The sequence below is a fragment of the Acomys minous genome, assembly GCF_964271855.1.
Source record: "Acomys minous genome assembly, chromosome: 15".
Taxonomy (NCBI): Eukaryota; Metazoa; Chordata; class Mammalia; order Rodentia; family Muridae; genus Acomys; species Acomys minous.
The window spans coordinates 97,178,878-97,198,132 of record NC_140497.1 but is presented as its reverse complement, the minus strand read 5'-3'; the positions used below and the strand labels follow the sequence as shown (position 1 = coordinate 97,198,132).

At 50.3% G+C, this 19,255-nt stretch overlaps 2 protein-coding genes across 6 annotated transcripts in view; one reads left to right on the top strand and one right to left on the bottom strand.

Annotated features, from left to right (window-relative positions):
- The first annotated feature begins 1,375 nt into the window (after positions 1–1,375).
- Positions 1,376–10,309, top strand: TMEM271 (transmembrane protein 271). Its single transcript, XM_084758789.1, has one exon. The coding sequence runs from the start codon at positions 8,653–8,655 to the stop codon at positions 9,775–9,777; it is 1,125 nt and encodes a 374-aa protein (XP_084614915.1). The 5' UTR covers positions 1,376–8,652; the 3' UTR covers positions 9,778–10,309.
- Positions 10,310–13,552: 3,243 nt separating this feature from the next.
- PIGG (phosphatidylinositol glycan anchor biosynthesis class G (EMM blood group)) overlaps positions 13,553–19,255 on the bottom strand; it is a 62,835-nt gene continuing 57,132 nt past the window's right edge. The window contains exons 14-17 of one of the 5 annotated variants that reach the window (XR_014774871.1): positions 18,209–18,376; positions 17,579–17,721; positions 16,066–16,318; positions 13,553–14,931 (exon numbers count right to left, since the gene is read on the bottom strand). The gene's annotated coding sequence lies outside the window, so the exon portion shown is untranslated. Of the gene's footprint in view, positions 14,932–16,065; positions 16,319–17,578; positions 18,377–19,255 lie in introns of all 5 variants that reach the window. The other 4 variants (XR_014774868.1, XR_014774869.1, XR_014774870.1 and 1 more) reach the window with 4 other exon arrangements.

Here is a 19,255-nt window from a genome sequence, read left to right as displayed (position 1 = left end):
TATTAGAGATTTACGATGTGCATACTGTTGCTGCACAGGTGATGGCTGCAAACATTAGAAGAAATGCGTTTCGGATTTTAAATGAGGGCTGTAGCCACAGTCCAGCTCAAGTCCAGTCTGCAACATTCATATTTCCCTTCACCTCATAAGTAAGCAAAAAATAAGCAGCCCCAATCAGACTTGCACCATTTGCTGATTTCTGTGGTATCCGTTCTCCTGCCGTGGCAAATCGTAAGCCATCACTGGGAGCTACTGAGCGTGGGGTTGGGGGAGACAGAACAGTGTGTACATATTTGCTTAACTTGATGCAATTTCAGAAAACAGGCAAAAGGTATGGCAAAATAGAAAGTGGTTGCTTTAAGTATTTGTTACCCATGTTTTAATATATTTAGTTTTTACCTAGGCATGGCCAGCTTCACCAAGACTCGTTCAGGGTGATGCCTGTTGACGTGAGTCTTCCGAGCCAGACTCCCTACCTGTCTCAGGCAAGATAGGAGGTGAGTTCCAAATCCCACAATAAGATGCCGAGAACCACTACAATGCAGATATTTATTAGAGCCATGCTGTCCGGTGTATACTTCAAACATGACTTTTTCTTTAAAAAAAAAAAAGTCCCCTAAGATCCTTCCCCCAGGCAGCTGTTTATTTGGTAGCTATATATGGCAAAACTCTCTGGAGCCATGAACATTATGAGACTGCAAGACCCTTGTGTGGCACAAACCTAGACCCACACTGGGAAAATTGTGGTTGTCTAGCTGGACTTACCGCTTGCGTGGCCAGTGGGGTTTTCAAGGAATCAGACTGAAAGAACTGTAATATGTACTTGGGCTGTTACAAGAGGATCCACGGGGCCAAAGTATGCCAGCTTCCAGTCAGAGTTTCTGTTGACTGTTGATAAAATAATAATATGGAAAGACCACCTGATTCTAAAAAGCTGACAAAGATATTTTAAATGCTTTACTGAGGAAGATACGTGAAAGGGCTGATAGCATTCATAACTGGGCAATGCCAACTAAAGCCACCACAGTGAGAGCCATATATGAATGCCAGGCCAGCCAACGTACTAGGGAAGCCGACAGCACTTGGGCCACCAAGAACACAACCCAGGAAAGTACACACGTGGCATGGGAGAATGAAAAAATGATTCTGGTAAATGACCATCTGTTTTCTTTAAAGATATTGTAAATGTGTGGTGCAGCCCAGCAATCCCACCCCTATTAGACACCTAGGGAGGTGGAAACACAGTCGTGAGGACTCCAACCTGCATGACACCACATTTAAATAGTAGGTCAGTCACCCGTGTAGGAAAAGCTGGGATGCCCATGATGTTGTGAATGGATAAGCACTTTTTAAATCAAATATTTTTATTTTTCACATATACATTTATATTACTATACATATATACAATAAACTATCTACAGAAAGAAGAACCATGAAACAATCAGGAATTATACAAATGTTACATTCTTAGTGTTTTGGCTATTTGTATTTGGGAGCCTTGCAGAAAACATCTTTCCTATCTTGGTGCATCTAATATTCTGAATGTAAATCAACATCTATCATATCTCATCGTTATCAACTTAAAACATCTATCTAGACCTAAAAACATCTTAACCCCTAAACAACTAAGCTTAATTGTAAAACTAAGCTATCTGGCCTTCAACCCCATCAGAGACTTGAGAAGGATTAAATTTAATTAGCTGAGTATGTAGGGGTGCAGGTTAGCAGCTTCCCAAAAGAAAAGATGACAGAGACACTTTGCTACCTGAGCAGTCACCCATAAACGCTCTATAACATTGGAGCATCATCTTCAGCCTTCTGGACCAGTATATCTGACAGATATATATGTGAGGCAGGAACTATTGAAGACTTGCTTACCCTGTCTTGGCAGAGTTTGGCTGTTGACTCTGCCTGCATCCAAGCTTGCCCTTTTTTAGGCCGATTTCTGTCTGTGGTAGAAATGAGAACATTTTGCCCAGTGGCTTGTTTGCCACATTTGAAGCCGTCTCCCTATGGAGGTTCTTTGATGCTCATCATCCTCTTTGAGGTAGGCTGGGTGCTGCCAGGAGTTAAAGATTCAATGAATCTTTAAAATAATAAAAACATTTTTAAATGCCATGTTCTGTATGTCTTTGAGGTTTTTGAAGAACTTATCTATTTTACCTTATCTTTCTATAGAACCATATCTATCTGTTGCACCTAAATGTCTAATCTTGTGATAAAAATAGACTAGTAATTGATATGACCATGATTTAACCAACTAACAATTAACTTGTATAACTTATTTATCCTAAATAGCCTGCAATAGCATTTTCAAAGTACTGGAAGTAAACCTTGTATTATAATTGAGTTATATGGGTACAATACCGCATATTAGAGTAGAAATATATATAATGTGTGTGAAGAATAATCCTACATTTGAATTCTATACCACTGCATCTAAAATTAAGCTTATTTTGCATCTATATACAAAATTCTATACCAGTGAATTAAAAATAACCTTGTGAGTGACAACTGAGGCATTGAGTTGAGGAGTAGATTCACTAATCCACTTTTTGTTCTTTCTTCCCTATATATTTCTATATTCCTCCTTCTTTCTTTTCAACCCCATCTACAAACCTAAGAATGGAAGACAAAGGAAAAGAGAGACAACCCTGAGTCCAACCTTGTTTTCTCTCTAAATAAGATCAGAAGAACCAGACACTGACATTGGATCAGACCCGACAGGATTCATTCCTCTCAGCATGCTGGACACTGACATCCTGCATCCTTCATGTTCCAGCACCAAGTACATCAGTTGCTGTTCCTCATCAGAGCAGGACAGCTCCCAGGACACTTTCAAAGAGAGCTTCCAATCCCAGTTGGTCCAGCATTTCAGACTGTCCTACACAGGACTCTAATTAAGCCTGGGATTTCTCAACATTTAGAAACTGGACTACAAATGCTAATCCTAGCTTGTTTAACCATTTCCCCAATTTTATTTGGGCCCCTACTAGATATTATTCATCCCAAATCAGCCGGAAGAAACCTTAAGAGAATGACGTCCCATTTCCTTTAAAGGGCAGTCAGGTAGGTTTTTGGTTGCTTTCTTGGGTTATAGAGGGTTATTTTCAATGGGAGTTGGTTATAAGTTATTATTGGTCTTAGTCAGAGAGTAAACAAGGTTGGATAAGCACTTTTTATTAGAATTCTATTCAGCAGTAAGTACGATCAATTGATTCATGCAAAAGTATGGACAAGTCTGAAAGGCACTGCGACCTGACAGAAGATTGCCCAGTGCATACGTCCACGCATAGGAAGTGCTGTGATAAAAGTGTAGTGCACGGCCCTGTGGTGGGGCGATCTAAGGTTAGCTTCCACAGATGCCCCAACAGCACTGAGCCGTGAAGTGGTTGTTTGCATACATGTACACAACGGTCCAAACTGTACGTGGAATCATACAGTTAAACTCAGTGGTTCTTTTTAAAAAATATTTATTTATTTTGTATACAGTATTCTGCCCACATATGTGCCTGAAAGCCAGAAGAGGGCACCAGATCTCATTGAGCCACCATGTGGTTGCTGGGAATTGAACTCAGGACCTTTGGAGGTACAGGCAGTGCTCTTAACCTCTGAGCCTTTTTTTTTTTTTTTTTGGGTTTTCCAGTCAGGGTTTCTCTGTGTAGCCTAGGCTGTCCTGGACTCGCTTTGTAGACCAGGCTGGCCTCAAACTCACAGCAATCTGCCTGCCTCTGCCTCCTGAGTGCTGGGATTAAAGGCGTGCGCCACCAAACCGGCTTAACTCAGTGCTTCTTAATATACATAAACTGCACCTCAGTGTCAAAAGAGCAAAAAAGTAAAGATGGTATTCCCCAGAACCCAGGAATTTCATTCCCAGACTGCGTGTCTCGATGGTTCAGAACACACTATTCCCAAACTAGAGGCAATATGGTGTTCACTGCAGCAAAATGGGTGAGTTATAGGCCTTCCTAACCATCGACAAGTGAGGTACAGCTGTGCGCAACATCATAACCACCGATAAGTGAGGTACAGCTGTGCGCAACATCCTAACCATTGACAAGTGAGGTACAGCTGTGCGCAACATCCTAACCACCGACAAGTGAGGTACAGCTGTGCGCAACATCAGGGACGCGCTTCACAGATACACCCGGAACAAAAGAAGCCAGGCATGGAGAATCATGCTCCGTGATTCTCTGTAAAAGTTTAAAAAACAAACGAACAAACAAAGAAAACAAAACAGACGAATGCATTCCTCCCAACAAATATCTAATCAAGTGCAGTAAGACAGATGTGGTGAGGTGCGCCCCCAGGCACTTCATCTTGGATGAAGCTCATTCATGTGTCATGAACATGTCACATGCATATCTGCCCTTTTCTGTTATTATATTCTATAAGATGATAGTGTTTAAAATAACAAGAAACATGTCTGAGAATTCACAGCAACAGTTTCACGAATTCTTTGGAAGACTCACAGTTGGGTGTTTTGCACAGAGATTCCTGTACTATTGCCTATCTGAAGTGACGGATTAACCTTGGCTATTTCTAGGAAAATGCGGGTGAGCATTAATAATGAACATTTCAACTCTGTGGCCAGTTATGATTCATAGGCTAGAAATGTAACCCCAAAAGTCACATGCTCATGGTGTTTGGTGGGACCTTTGGGATGTAGCTAGTTGAGTAGCTTTGTCATGGAAGGAACTCTTCTTGCCACGTGATGCCCCACACCATGCCATAACACAGCACACGGACTTTACAGTTGCAAGCAATTCTATAACTGTGAGCTAAATAAACCTTGCTCTTTGTAAGTGTTATGCTATTCAGTTTTAGTAAAAGAAGGTGAGCTAAGACGTAGGTTATCAAATAAAGAACAAAAAGAATACTTTAAAAAGTGATGGAGTAGAAAAATTAAAAGGAGCTCAATTGAATAAATCTTCTAGGAGATGCAGCTTTAAATGTTAGTAAACATGTAAACGTTAAAATAGGATTTAAAGGTGATAGGAAAATATTCCTTAATGCATAATTGCTGTTGTATTTCTGCCATGTCTTTTCTGGGTTTACAGCCTCTTCCTTGTTTTTAGTGAGGCAGGGTGATAACTGGCCCAGGAGGCTGCCAGACCTGCCCAGGCTCTGTAGGAAGTTGCTGATCATGTGACTTTCCTGGACAAGTAGCAAAGTTATTCCTCACCCGTGTGGTTCTTCCTGGAGTTGCTCTCCTTCCTGCCTCTGAGCCCTCCAGGTCACTTGACCACACTCAGCTACCCTGGCTCTCCTCCTTAGCATTCACCGGAAGTTTAGCAGACTCTGCAAGTGGAGGCTGAGGAGATCTCACAGTAGAGCAGTGGTGGATGAGCAAGGATCCTGACATAAGCAACTCAACCTGCTCTAAAGTCCTATGTGGGTCAGTTGCTGTGGGACCACAGACCTGCCCCTCCCACTCTCTGCTGACTCCACGTCCTTTTAGAAAGACTAAAGGGCAGACGCCGCAGGGGGATTGCATGTGGCCCCGGTGATTTTACACTACAAGTACAGAGGGAGCTCCTGTAGCTCCCCCTAGATTGCAAGCGGCCAGAGCTCCTTCACGCCACACAGCAGGGTGCTCTCCTGAAACCTCTGGCGCCCCTGCCCTCAGAATAAAGTTGAATTGGTTGAGCTTAAAGATCCTTCGCAGTGGAGTTCCCCTCCTCCTTCTTGTAGCCCAAGTAAGTCCCTCACTGAGCTCCTTCCATTATCCCCAACACTGAAGAAACGGGGCGCTCCCCTGCGTGTGGGCTCCTGGCCCTGTGCTCCGGGAACTAGACAGTAGTTTATTGCACCACAGACACGTGCACAAACTCAGCCATCCCAGGACATAGAACTGCTCTTACTTGGCCACTTCCAGTCGCACCTGAAAGAGAAGACATCTGTACTACAGGGAAATCCTGCACAGCGTGGGGGTCCTCTGCAGGGGTCGGAATCAGGAACCAAGAAGCAAAGCCTGCGCGCAGAGCCTGGGTTTCTGTCCTGGTTCCGGAAAGTCCGGCTGGGGATAACGGGGCCTAGCTCACCGTTTGTTGGGACAACTGAATAAAAGAACGTTCCTGAAAGCTTTCATTACATCATCGCATCAGACCGGCTTCAGAGAAAACAGAGGCGTTTAAGAAGTATAACAATAAAATTTGAGAAATGCACACGCCTGTAAGTCCCAGTACTCAGGGAGGCAGAGGCAGGCGGATTGCTCTGAGTTCGAGGCCAGCCTGGTCTACAAAGGGAGTGCAGGACAGGGAAGGCTACACAGAGAAACCCTGTCTAAAAAATAAAACAACAGAGAGAGAGAGAGAGACAGAGAGAGAGAGACAGAGAGACAGAGAGAAAATGAGGAGGCAATGTCAGGTGAGAATCATCATGGAGTGCGAACATACCCCGGAAGCGGAAACATCATGTACAAGGGCCCTGTGGTGAGTTTAGAGATGAGAAGACTGTTAGAGGGGTGGCCGTGCCCATCTAGAGAAGGAACCCGGAAGAGACCTGCCTTCTGTGAGTCCCTGAGGCACACGCTATCCCCACCACCCCGCTCAATTCCTCCATCTTAAAGCGGGAGCTCACCTTCAGGCCCTTCCTCCCCAAGCCCAGTCAGTCACAGGGGTCCCATGTGGGGAGCAGAGAGGCAGCTCTGCAACCCGTAGCAGCTCCAAATCTCGTTTCCCTGGAAACTGGAAGAACCGTTGGAAGTTTGCACTGAGCTCTGCTCTCCAGCGTGGGCGCCGCGATCCATCCGATCCTTACGTACGAGAGCTCTCGGAGCCTCCTGGGCTCCAAGCCAAGCTCGCGGAGGCAGCGCTTTGCTTTCTGGCGAGTCATCCTTCACCAGGCGCAGGACTGGTGTGCTGTTGCTTCAAATTCTGCTCCTCCTGCTAAAAATACAGAGCGGCAGGTTCGCTCTTTCTGAAGCTATGGGTCGATGTGAAACCCACGCAAACGTCCGGGAGTCTTTGGAAGGCCTCCATACACCCACCAGCAAGTGGCTTCCAGGAGGAGTGGGCGAGGCCCCCGCGCTGCCTCGGACACATGGGCGCGGCTTTCCCCGGCAACACAGCGCTTGGTTTGGGGAAGGTGTCTGACCTTAAGGAGCAAAAATTAGTAAAGTCCCTTGGCCTTTGCCTGACCTGAACCTGCGGTGCGAAAGGCCGGTGCGCAGGCGCATTCTCTCCGCGGTTCCCTCATCCCCGCGCTGGAACTCAGAACCGGCTTCTCCCCCACCCCAGCCTAAGACGCAGTCACCCGCAACCACGGCTTCCGAAACTGTGCGGGCAGCCTCAGTCACCCACACCCGGGACTGCGGGCCGGAGCTGGGCTGCCAGAGGGAGGCCTCGAGTGGCCCAAGTCCGGATTTGGGCTACCATAGCATTCTCCCGTCTCTTGCCCTCGGAGCACAGGCCGAATTTATTCACCTGCGTGTGAGGAAATCTTCTGCCAGATCAGGAGACATGAACTGGGTTTAAAGCTGAACTCACCTGAGGGTCTCCCCAAGACTTCATCCTGACCCTGCTCCGTGGCTAATCCCAGGAGAGAAATCTCTAGCCAGTTCTCCCGCGTACCCTATTACTACAATACACATACCTCAAGGCAGCACCTTCTCCTGCACATGCAACACACACACACACACACACACACACACACACACACACACACACACACACACACACACATACACACACCACAGACTCCGCACTTCTGGACACGGCACATACTACACTCTGTGTTCTCCCTACGCACATCTCGGAATACACACCGCTCCCCCACCACACAACACATAGGCGCGCACCACCCTCCCACACCACACACTATATACCCTCTGCATACCCCACATACATGCACACGATACACACCCCTACATGCCAACACTTCCCAAAGGAACACGCTTCGTCCTCCATCCCCGAAACCCTGCTCAGCCTCCTCTTCTGGTTATTTTTCTCTTCCCCGTTCCCTTCCTTGCCCACGTTCTCCCGCATACCCATTCCAATCGCTGAAACCTCCCCCACCACCACCACCACCAACTTCTTCGCCCGGTCCAGTCAGGTGGGCGTGGAGACCAGCGGCCAGGTGGATTGGGAAAAGCAAATGCAGGGCTTCCAGAGGTGGGAGGTCCTGGGGGTGGGGCCCAGAGGGTCCCTGGAGAAGGAGGCCCGGGTGGAGTGGCGTTTCTAAGGCCACGGGCGCTGGACAGCGGCGCTGACGGGGGAGGACGGAAAGGCGGAGACTTGGCGAGGGCCCCTCTCCTAGGGGAGGGCCGAAGGGGCGTCCTGGGGGCCAGAGGGTCGGGAGGGGGCCGCGGAGGGTGGCGTCAGGGAGAAGCCGGCGGAGACGCGGGTGGGGGAGCCGCGCGTCCGGGGATCGGCGCCGCGGTCTGGGGAGGGGGCGCGCGCGCCTTGCGGTTTTCCGCGCCGGCTCGGTTCCCGGTGCGGGGTCGCGGCGGCGGCGGCGGCGGCGGCGGCGGCGGCGGCGGGAGGCGGAGGATGCGGGCTTCAGTGGCGGCGGCGCGAGCCCGGGAGGACGCGGGAGGATGAAGAGGAGGCCGGCGGTCCGGCCGCGCGGCGCCGGGAGGAGGCGCAGGCGGCGGGGGCGGCGGCGGGCGGCGGCGGGCGCGCCGGGTGCGGGCCGGCTCCGGCGCGGAGGATGAAGTGGAGCGTCCGCGGGGCCTGCGCCGCGCTTTCCTCCTGCCTTCTGCTCGCCTGCGCGCTCAGCGCCGCCGCCGTCGGCCTCAAGTGCTTCTCGCTGGGCTCTGAGCTGCGCGGGGAGCCGTTCCGGCTAGGGGCGGCCGCCGGCGCCTTTTACTCGGGGTTGCTGTTGGCCGCCGGCCTCTCACTGCTCGGCGCCGCCCTGCTGTGCTGCGGGCCCCGGGAGGCGCCCCTCGCCGGGTCAGGGTCGGGGCCGGGCCCGGGTCTCGGGGTCCCCGCATCTCCAGCGGGCGCTCCGGAGCCCTCTCCTGGAGAGACGCGGGCGGCTGCCGGGCCCTCGGGGCCGGTGAATAGCCAGAACCTGCTGCTCCTGGGCGTCCTGGTCTTCATGCTCGGGGTCCTCAGCGCCTTTGCGGGAGCAGTGATCGACGGCGACACGGTGTCCCTGGTGGAACGCAAGTACTCCCACTATTGCCTGCCCCCGCGCACGCCGGCCGCTGTCCCTGGCTCGGCCCCTGGCTCCGTAGCCCCGGGCTCCGGCACTCCGCGCACCCGCAGCACCCTGGACAGCGCCACGTCCGCCAAATGCCGCCAGCTGAAGGACTACCAGCGCGGCCTGGTGCTCTCCACTGTATTCAACTCGCTCGAGTGCCTGCTGGGCCTGCTCAGCCTTCTGCTGGTCAAGAATTACAAGTCGTCGCAGGCCCGGCGCGGCCGGCGCGCCCGGCGGAGGGCAAACCGGTCTTTGGCGCGACCAAGGGGCGGACCCGGCCTCCGCGCTCAGCCGCTGGCCTCCCGAACCCGGCGCGGCCGCCGGGGCAAAAGGGGGCGGCGGCTGCAGCCACGGCCCAGCGAGGCCTCCATCCTATCCCCGGAGGAGTCCGACTTCACCACCCCAGGAGACTGCGCGAGCTTCGCAGCGCACCACGCTGTGTCCTACATCAACGTGGGCGTCTTCCACGCGTTTGACGAGGCGGGCGTGGAGGTGTGCTGTGGCGGGCACCCATCGGTGGAGCTGCCAGGGTACGCGCCCTCGGACCCCGACCTCAACGCCTCCTACCCCTATTGCTGCCGGCCGCCCTGTGAGATGGCGCGCCCTTGGGAGCCGAGCCGAGCCTGCTGAGTCCAGGCCAGACCCGCCTGGGACGCCCGAAAGGGCAGCAGCGGGCTTTGCTTGGTGTTGTGCCTGCGCAAGGCCTGGCGCTTTCTCTGGTCCGGCCTTGTGAGATCTTCGAGACCCCAGGACAGACACTGCAGTACCCTCCTTTCTTGTGTGAGGAGGTGTCTCCCTCTGTGTCATTCGTATCCGGACTCCATTTAAAGTTTACAATAAATCTTTGGGGTGGGCTCGCCGATCACACTTCTCTTAGGCAAGTCCACACCCCGGGACAGTGGTCGGAGGTCCTGGCTCGAACGGACAAGAGCAGAACGCCTAGCGAAGGTGGTTTCGCGTAGAGGACCTCGGTTGAGAGTACAAAGCAGTTGGGACTGTAGGAACAGAAGTGAAGAACCAACAGCAACACTTTGTACCCGGATGTGCCTGCTTCTGTCGACACTTTCTTACTGTAAAGCTCTCCATAAACAGTGAAAATGTTTGGTAAATTTATTGCAATTTGACATTGGTGAGTCCCTTTATTAAATTGATTGCTATGTTACTGGAGAATGTTCATCCGCTTGGAATTGGAGGATGTCTACGTGCAAATCAGCTTGGGGGAGAGTGGCTGACTCGGGACCGACAAATGCTGAGTTAGAGCAGCTGTGCTCTGCTAGCTGGATGACTAGGTCCAGCCTGTCTCTGAGCTAACAGCTGGGCGTGAAGACGCTGATGCCAGACCCCTGCATTTCAGTTCTTGGAGACTGGCTGTGTGGTTTCTACTGCAAAGCAGTAGGTTTTATTTTTGGTTAATACATATGAACAGTTTAATCCTATTTTGAAAAATCAAAGTCCTAGTTTTTCTGCAAAGATAATTTTCCTGTTAACTCAATAATCTGGTAATTTTGACTATAGAGCATTTCATTTAAAATACACCACTTTAATAGCCTTAATGAATGTGAAGGACATACCTTTAAGTGAGTGTCATATGCGTGTAACCATCTACACACAACATGAAACGAGGTCTATATGATTGCAGTGTCTCTATCCTGCTGGTGGGCTGGCTGGGAGCCACGCAGCCTTTAAGTCTTGGGAAAAGATGATCTGACCTCCACGTGCCTGGACTAGTGAGACCAGGCAGGCACTGACTCCCAGCCCAGCTGGGAGCAGAGCCCTGCCTCAAAGTATGTGCCTCTTTGACATGGAGGGGGTGTTTTATGTGCAAATACCTGTGTATCAAGCACCACAGGCCAGAAGAGTCCTGGAACTCCTCGGTAGTGTGTTCAGTGTGCAAAAGGCTGCTTCTGTGAGGAAGCCTCGTGTTTAAGCAGAAGGCACAGTTCCCAGTCACAGGCTGTATGATGAGGCCTTTCCTCAGCTCCCAAATGCCCTGCCCAGAGCCCCGTGCATCCCTGCCCACTGCAAGCATCCTACCCCAATAGTGACCTGGCCAGCTACCCTCTACAGCCAGGGCACCAGAGGAGGTGCCTTGTGCCATTTCCAGGAAGAACAGGGAGGGCTGGCACCAGCCACAGGCCCATCTATGGTAGTGAGGCCTGGTCTTACCTATGCCTAGACATCTCCTGATCAGAGTCAACAAGTTCAGTCCTGACAACTGTATTTGAAGGCACCCAAATGAAAGCCACCACTCACGGCTAGCTGTCTATAATCAGACCTTTGCTCTCACGGGACAAGGAGAGAACAGAGGCTAAGGCTCCTGCCATTGGTCTAGTCAGTCCAGCTCTCCTGTGCCACATCAGCAGCCAGCTCACCACCAGCCCCAGCAGAGGTGTTATAAACGGCAGCGTTGACTGACTTAAGACGTTTTCTCCTGTCTACACAAATCCAAGCACATGGCACTGCCTGGTGTTTCCAACTGACAGCAGAGACCTCACAGGTAGCTGTAGGCCCTTCTCCTGAGTCCACTGAACAGCCTTGTGGGTGAGCACAGGAGCCTGGCTGGAGTGCAGTAACATCTGTGGGCTGCAAAGATGAACAACCAGTCAGTTGGACCTTTGGTTTGCTTATTTGTTTATTTATTTATTTATTTATTTTGAGGCATTTAGTCTTACACATTCCATATAGCTCGAAATGTTAGGTGCTTCATGAGTCTTTTTTTTTTTTTTTTTAAAGACAGGGTCTCTCTGTGTAGCTTTGACTGTCCTGGACTCACTTTGTAGACCAGGCTGGCCTCGAACTCACAGTGATCCGCCTGCCTCTGCCTCCCGAGTGCTGGGATTAAAGGCGTGCGCCACCACGCCCGGCTGCCTCATGAGTCTTTCAATTTGTCTACCAGGCCTCTCTACATTCAGACTTTGCTTGGAATGGAAGTTTTGTAGAGAGGACTGGGGTGGGCAAGAGCAGAGACCAGGGAAGCCAGAACACTGTGACATTTGTGCGTGCGTATTGTCTGACCAGGGTAATGGGGAGCCTCGGGTATGGGAGGTGGGAGGCTTCCCCCAGGCCTGGGCAAGTAAGAGATTCCACGAGACCAATGATCAAGATTTGGTGTTCCTAACTCCCAAGTCCATAAATATCATTAGTCCCACTTTTCTGAGGTGGATATGAGATGTGGGGATAGCCAAGTTTCACTTTCAAAGCTTACTGGAGAAAAAGTTGTTAAAGTTGGTTTCCTACAAAGAGCAGCTCTCAGGGAATGTGGACTAGAGAGAGGATCTCGAGGCTGTTACGCCCCGCTCCGAACTCAAACTCACAGCAGTTTCACTCATGTCCATTCTTCTTTCCCGAAGCTTTAAGTAGTTGTTCAAAGCTGATTCTTAGTGTTTCTTGGAAAATAAGTCACTTCTTGACTTTTCTTCCAAAATTAGACACAAACACATCTTAGTGTTTTTAACATGCTAGTATTGTTTATAATGCATTATTTATTCAGCGGGAGAAGCTCACTGTCCTTGAGGCTGGGGTTTAGTTTTAAGGGGCTAGGACATGGCATGTATTTGGGCAGAGAAACTGCCAGACAAGCCGTGTTTTATTATGAAATCAGTGGACACTGGTACTGTGCCTCGGAAGGATGTTCTGAGTGACATGAAACAATACTACACAACTGAGCCTTTGGATGGAAATTCAATTAAGTAATCACTTAACAACCATTTAACCAGCCAAACGATTGGCTGTGAATTTCAAAGTGCTGGTAATTAACACTTTCCTAGACACAGTGAAGGAGGAAACCCTGAGTCCATATGCACACATGGATATGTACATGAGTGTACACACCAGGCACACACAGCACACAACGGAACACGAGTACCTTTGCGTACAGTAATGGGTACAAAAGTGTTCGCACTCACTAATGAATGCACACACACATGTGAACGCCTGCATGAACATGCACATATGGTCTCTTGTATGTTTGAAGGCCAGGCCAAATAAGCAAAGTCTAAGCATCTGAGACAGAGTGGCATGCACCCCCGACTTTGTGGGTGGCTGTGGGACCCCGGTCTTGTATCACCATCCCCAGATGCAGGATTGTCTCAGGGTGAGCATGCAGGAGCCTCTGAGGCCGTGTCTAAGTGGGAGCAGGCAGACAGACAGGACCCTCTCCAGTGTCAAGTTCTCAGTGAGTTCGTGGTGGGATGTTCTGGGGTCTGGGCAAGGGTTGGGCTGTCAGGGCGAATCCCCAGGCTCCATACACGCTGTTGAGAGCCTGCAGCACGCAACTCTAGTGCTGACCACTTTGCACCTTCCTGTGAACATGGGCTCGTCCTACAGTGTCCCCCAGAAGTCATCACCACCCCCACGGAATTTCTTCTCACTATGATCCCAGGGAAAGTAATAAATGGCAGAGACCTTATGAGAAATAAGCACATATAATTCAGAACTACTGGCTTATGCACCTGCTCCATCTGAGAGCCATGCTGCAGTCTCATGTCAACAGGTGTCACTTCCAGGGGCCCAGGGTCACAGCTTAGTTTATTGCCTAATCAACAGGAAGAAAAAAAAATCCCAAAAGGAAGAAATTAATTTAGGACAGTAGGAAACAACTACCCTTATATTCTCAGAACTGACTCCTGAGCAGCTCCTGGAGTGACAGGAGAAGCCTGGTGCTTCCGCGGCTGAACCTCCGTCCCAGACAGAGGATGGTGCAAACCATCGTCTCCTCCTCTTAAAGTCCTAGCAACAAACTGAAGTACGATTCCACAAAAGTTCACTCTGGGGAACCGATGCGCTTACTGAGCTTACTTATAAAGCATAGGCGAAGGGTATGGGTGCACCCTACTCAGCAGGATGATGGCTTTCCCATGGTCCCCCACACCAATCTTCCCTGACCTACAGAGTCTAGCCCCTTCCTGAGGCCTCACACAGTTAAGCCAGAGTTACAGACAGCAGCAGTGTGGAGCGACTAGACAGAGTCAGCAAGGGCAGCAGGGTGCTCTTTGGAAAGCAGGAATAGACTAACATCCAAAGATGAAGGCTCTTTGGCTAGGAGGGTAGTCATGGCCGCAGGCCTGTGGCAGGTATGCTCAACACGGTGTGCTTACTCTCTGTGCTTTATATTTTATACTTGTGGGTTTCTCTCAGAGAATTCCTGATCTTGTAATATTTCAGCTTATCAGCCATTGATCCTCAATGGAATGTCACCGTTGGATCAATAAAATCTCTTTTAAAACACAGGATACTCCACAAAATTGATGCTTTTCTGGTCAGTTTCTGTTCATGGCCGACTATGGGGAGGGAAAGAGCCAATCAGGGAGGGAGAAGGCTGTAGCTCGTCACAACCATATTGTTCCTGATAGGGCCACACGAAGGCTGAGATTTTTTCTTTGAAGTAGTTTCTGATGAGTCACACAGGGACCTTTTCCTTCATCCCCTTTTTCTATTTTGTTTTCTTTCTTTCTTTCTTTCTTTCTTTCTTTCTTTCTTTCTTTTTTTTTGTGAGACATGGTTTCTCTCTTTGTATGCCTGGCTGTCCTCAACCTTGACCTGTAGACCAGGTTGGTCTCGAACTCACAGAGACGCACCTTCCTATGTTTCCTGAGCTCTGGGATTAAAGGTGTGTGACACCACTGCCCAACATTTGTCTCTACTCCGGAGGCAACATTTTCCTGAAAGGTTGTCATATCATGTTGCTTCCTTGGCAATGGTTTGCCTGGGGAGAGGAAGAACTGATGCAGGTTTCCGATGGGGAATGCAGTGACCCAACAGGCGTGAGGACCTACAGTGCTGTTTCTGGAAAATAAAGGGCCTATAGTGTGTATGAGGTAAGGCCATGTGGAGGATTGGCCTGTCATCAGATGTGGGCATCTGGGGCAAAGGATGATTCACAGTGCCAGGAGGCTGAGGAGTGGACAGAGATAGTGGGCTGTGGCTGCGGCTGAGCTTTGATGGTGTTTTAAGAGGGCCATTTTTATCTTTCTCTATGAGGGCAGGTGTTAGGGAGGAGAGGAGACTACCGAGGTGAGAGCAGGTATGTGGGGAGGAAGGAGGATGCAGTAGTAGAAGCAGAGATGATAAACAGCAGCATCAGGACCATTTATCTCACGTGTTCTTTGAGGCCCTGACACTGTTGACATCTGTTGACTTCAGAAAGAAGACAGAGGAACTTAGGGACTCCTGGCAAACTCAAGGAGGAAGAGATGAGGTCCCTATGTTACAGCAGGCCGACCATGGCCCAGCCTTTCCTGAGTAGGATTCCTGAGCTTGTGTCAAGCCTCCTATGTCCAGCTCTTCCCCTGTTGCCCCTTGTTCAACTCCAAGTACCATTTCAAGCTCTTCATCCTGGAAACGCGTACACTTTGCTCTAATACAGACCGAGCATGCCTCCTCAGGGGCCGACTATCTCCTCATGTCCACCTCCACCCCAGCCTAGGGCACTCACAGCAGCTACTCCCTCTTAGGTAGAAACGGCCAAGACCCTTGCCAGATATTTGACTAGCCCTGAACCTGTGTGACAGGCCTGGCCTCCTTTGCTCTGTGTTAGCAGAACTGGCCGTGTATCTAGAATATTCTTGCTAACTGTCATATGGTAGAATTCACACAATAGCACGCCTATAATAACATCTAGGAAGTAGGATGCATGGTAGGATGTGGGTGTTGGTTGGAAGCATGGGTGGGGCTAACGGACAGAAATGGGTGGGGCTAACGGACAGAAATGGGTGGGGCTAACGGACAGAAATGGGTGGGGCTAACGGACAGAAATGGGTGGGGCTAATGGACAGAAATGGGTGGGGCTAACGGACAGAAATGGGTGGCTAGAGGGATGGACTTCCTGGGTGCTCTTAGCTGCTTAATGGTCTTGGGGGATTTTGTTGTTGGCAGCACCCACTTTTATTTATTCATGGACAGCACTTGTGGGGTACTTACTGTGTGCAGATTCAGTGTTGGTGTGGGAGTGTAGAGGTGACCACGGTCAGCACAGGCAATGGGCATTTGCTTTCCTCTCTGTGGAACTGGGCTGAGTGCCTCCGCAGGGAAGCATCCTTTCCTTCCAGGAGTAGGAGCAGCCAGCTTCTGAGGTTTTGGGTGCAGGCATGAAGGAAATTGTCCCAGCCTTGGGCAACAAGGCCAAGCACACACGTGTGTTCATTGATCTGAAAACCCATGCCATATGAACAGCCTGAAGAAAAAAGATGAAACAGCCAAAGTAATTGCAGAGGCAGGGGCAGGGGGAAGCTTTCTGAAAATTTCTTACATTTGTCTTATTTGCAAGTTTTTTTTTTTTAAGTGTGCCACAAATAAGTGAGTACTTTTACAGCCCAGGCTGGTGCTTATCACTCCTTCTTCCAGAAAGCCTGTCCTACAGCCTTCAGAGGGCGCGGTCTGGACAAGAGCCTTGTTTCCAGCGGCCACAGCCAGGGGTCCTAGAGCCTCTATGGAAGAGGTGATGCATTAATTCCTTAGGTCTCCCTTCTTGTCCTACCAAGACCTTCAAAACCCTACCTCCCAAACTGTTCTTCGTAGGACCTTGGAAGGTCTCCCCTCCGGCTAACCCCCAGCGCCTTCCCAGCAGAGGTCGCCTCTGCATTCTCATGTCCTCAATTTTCCTTTGCTGCAGCCCCCCCCCCCCCGCCCTGCAGCCCCCCCCCCCGCCCTGCAGCCCCCCCCCCCCCGCCCTGCAGCCCCCCCCCCATCCTTCCCTAGGAACAGGAACTACCCCGGAGGAGGAGGGGCTGCGGGGGCCTGCCTGGGACAGCCCCTCCTGCTTTTTAAAATGTAATTCAGGTTATTTTTTCCCTTAAATGCGTGACTTTGCCTCTCCCACACTGAAGCTCAGCTGCCGCTGTGCAGCCACCTACTCACGCTGCTGCAGGGTGGCGCCAAGCTCAGAGCTCTGGCGGGCCCACCCTGAAGCACCTCATGGTTCTCTGGAGACAAAAGCATGTCTAGGCACAAACGGCCATGGCTTTGACTGCTCATCACCTGATCCAGGTGTAGATGTAGCTGGGACGAGGGTGGGGCCTGCATCAGGCCACCAAGGCTAATGGGTCTTAAGGACACACATGCGGGTGTGTGACCAGGTCTTAGTCCTGGAAACAACCACTTTCAGGGGGGAAGAAGAGCAGAGAAGACTCTTCTGTGCTTGGTTAGCACTCCCCCAGAAACACAGAGGAGGTCAGTGGTCTTCCTGAGACCTGGGTCAAGGTAGAATTCAGGCTTGGCTTTGTGTGTGTGTGTGTGTGTGTGTGTGTGTGTGTGTGAGAGAGAGAGAGAGAGAGAGAGAGAGAGAGAGAGAGAGAGAGAGAGAGAGAGAGAGGTTTTACAGCCCATATTGAGGGTAGACAGTAGGATAGTCTTGACTATTCTTGAAGACATGTTCAGCTATCTGCTCATCACTTGGTCAAGGTTCCTCATGGCTCCAAATACACCCTTCTCTCACCCTTTTCCAATGAGGCCCAAACCCGCTTCCAGGCAGCCTGACACCCCTGTAGGACACTTCTGATGGTGTGCATCCACTTCACCAGCGGCTGTGGGCTGGCTCTGGCACTCCTAGGTGGTCACTGTCTCTGCAGTAGCCGCTCCCTAATCCAAGGCCATGGGAGAAATAAGAGATTTCAGGGTCTTTGTTTCAAAGAATCTGTTTGGGCTTTGCATCTTGAACACACTTCAGTCTAGACAAAACCATATTTCAAACCCTTGAGGCCTGGATAGTAGTGTTGACAGCCTCTGAGCTGAGAATAAACAACCTCTTTCTACATGCTTCTTGTATTGAAAATTAGGGCAAATTTGGAGCATAGTATGCCACAAATACATCTACAGGTTGAGCCCTACTTACAGTCACCAAAATTACAGCACAAAATTTTAAACTAAAAAAAAATAAAAATTGGAGAAGAAAATATTTAAATTTTGATTTCAAAATTTTCCTCCATCTCAGTCCATCTTCTCTTGATTTTAATTTTAATTATTTTATTCCTACATAAACTTAGAAGAATGTCCAGAGCCCTTCCCTAATTCTGCCCTCTGAGATACCAATTATCTGAAGCTGCTGGGCCACCCCTGTCTTAGTTACCTTTTTATTGCTGTGACGACACAACACAACCAAGACAACTTAAAGAAGAAAAGAGTTGCTGAGGGCTCAGAGCTTCAGAGGGTGAGTCCATAGTCACCATAGTGGGGGAGCACGGCCCTAGTCAGGCAGGCGTGGCAATGGAGCTGGAGCTGGGAGCTCCAATCTCATCTGCAGGGGTGAGGCAGAGAAGGCTAACGGAATGGTAAGAGTTTTGAAACCTCCCAGCCCGCCCCCGGTGACACACCTCCTCCAACAAGGACACACCTCCTAGTCCTTCTCAAACAGTTCCACCAACTAATCAAACATAGGAGCTTACCATTGGGGTAGTTTGAACAAGAATGGCCCCCATAGCCAGGCGCGGTGGCGCACGCCTTTAATCCCAGCACTCAGGAGGCAGAGGTAGGCGAGTCAATGTGAGTTCGAGGCCAGCCTGGTCTACAAAGGGAGTCCAGGATAGGGAAAGCTACACAGAGAAACCCTGTGCCAAAACAAACAAACAAACAAACAAAGTATGGCCCCCATACGCTGGGCATGGTGGCACACCCCTTTAATCCTAGCAGAGGTAGGTGGATCTCTCTGAGTTCAAGGCCAGCCTGGTCTACAAAAAATGAGTCCAGGATATCCAGGGCTCTGTTATACAGAGGAACCCTGCTAATGATGATGATGATGATGATGATGATGATGATGAGGAGAGAGAGAGAGAGAGAGAGAGAGAGAGAGAGAGAGAGAGAGAGAGGCCTCCATAGGCTCATATATTTTGAATGCATAGTTACCAGGGAGTGGAACTCTTTGATAGGACTAGGAGGTGTGGTCTTGGTGAAGGAAGTGTGTCACTGGGGGTGGGAGGTGTGGTCTTGGTGAAGGAAGTGTGTCACTGGGGGTGGGAGGTGTGGTCTTGGTGAAGGAAGTGTGTCACTGGGCTGGGAGGTGTCAAAAGCCCATTCTAGGCCCAGGTTCTTGCTTTGGCTCTCAGCTATGTCCCCAGCACAATGCCTGTCATGCCCGTTGCCATGCTCCCTGCCATGATAATAATAGAACAAGCTTCTA

Coding starts and splice junctions, on each gene's coding strand:
- TMEM271 (XM_084758789.1), top strand. CDS start 8,653: ATGAAGTGGAGCGTCCGCGGGGCCTGCGCCGCGCTTTCCTCCTGCCTT.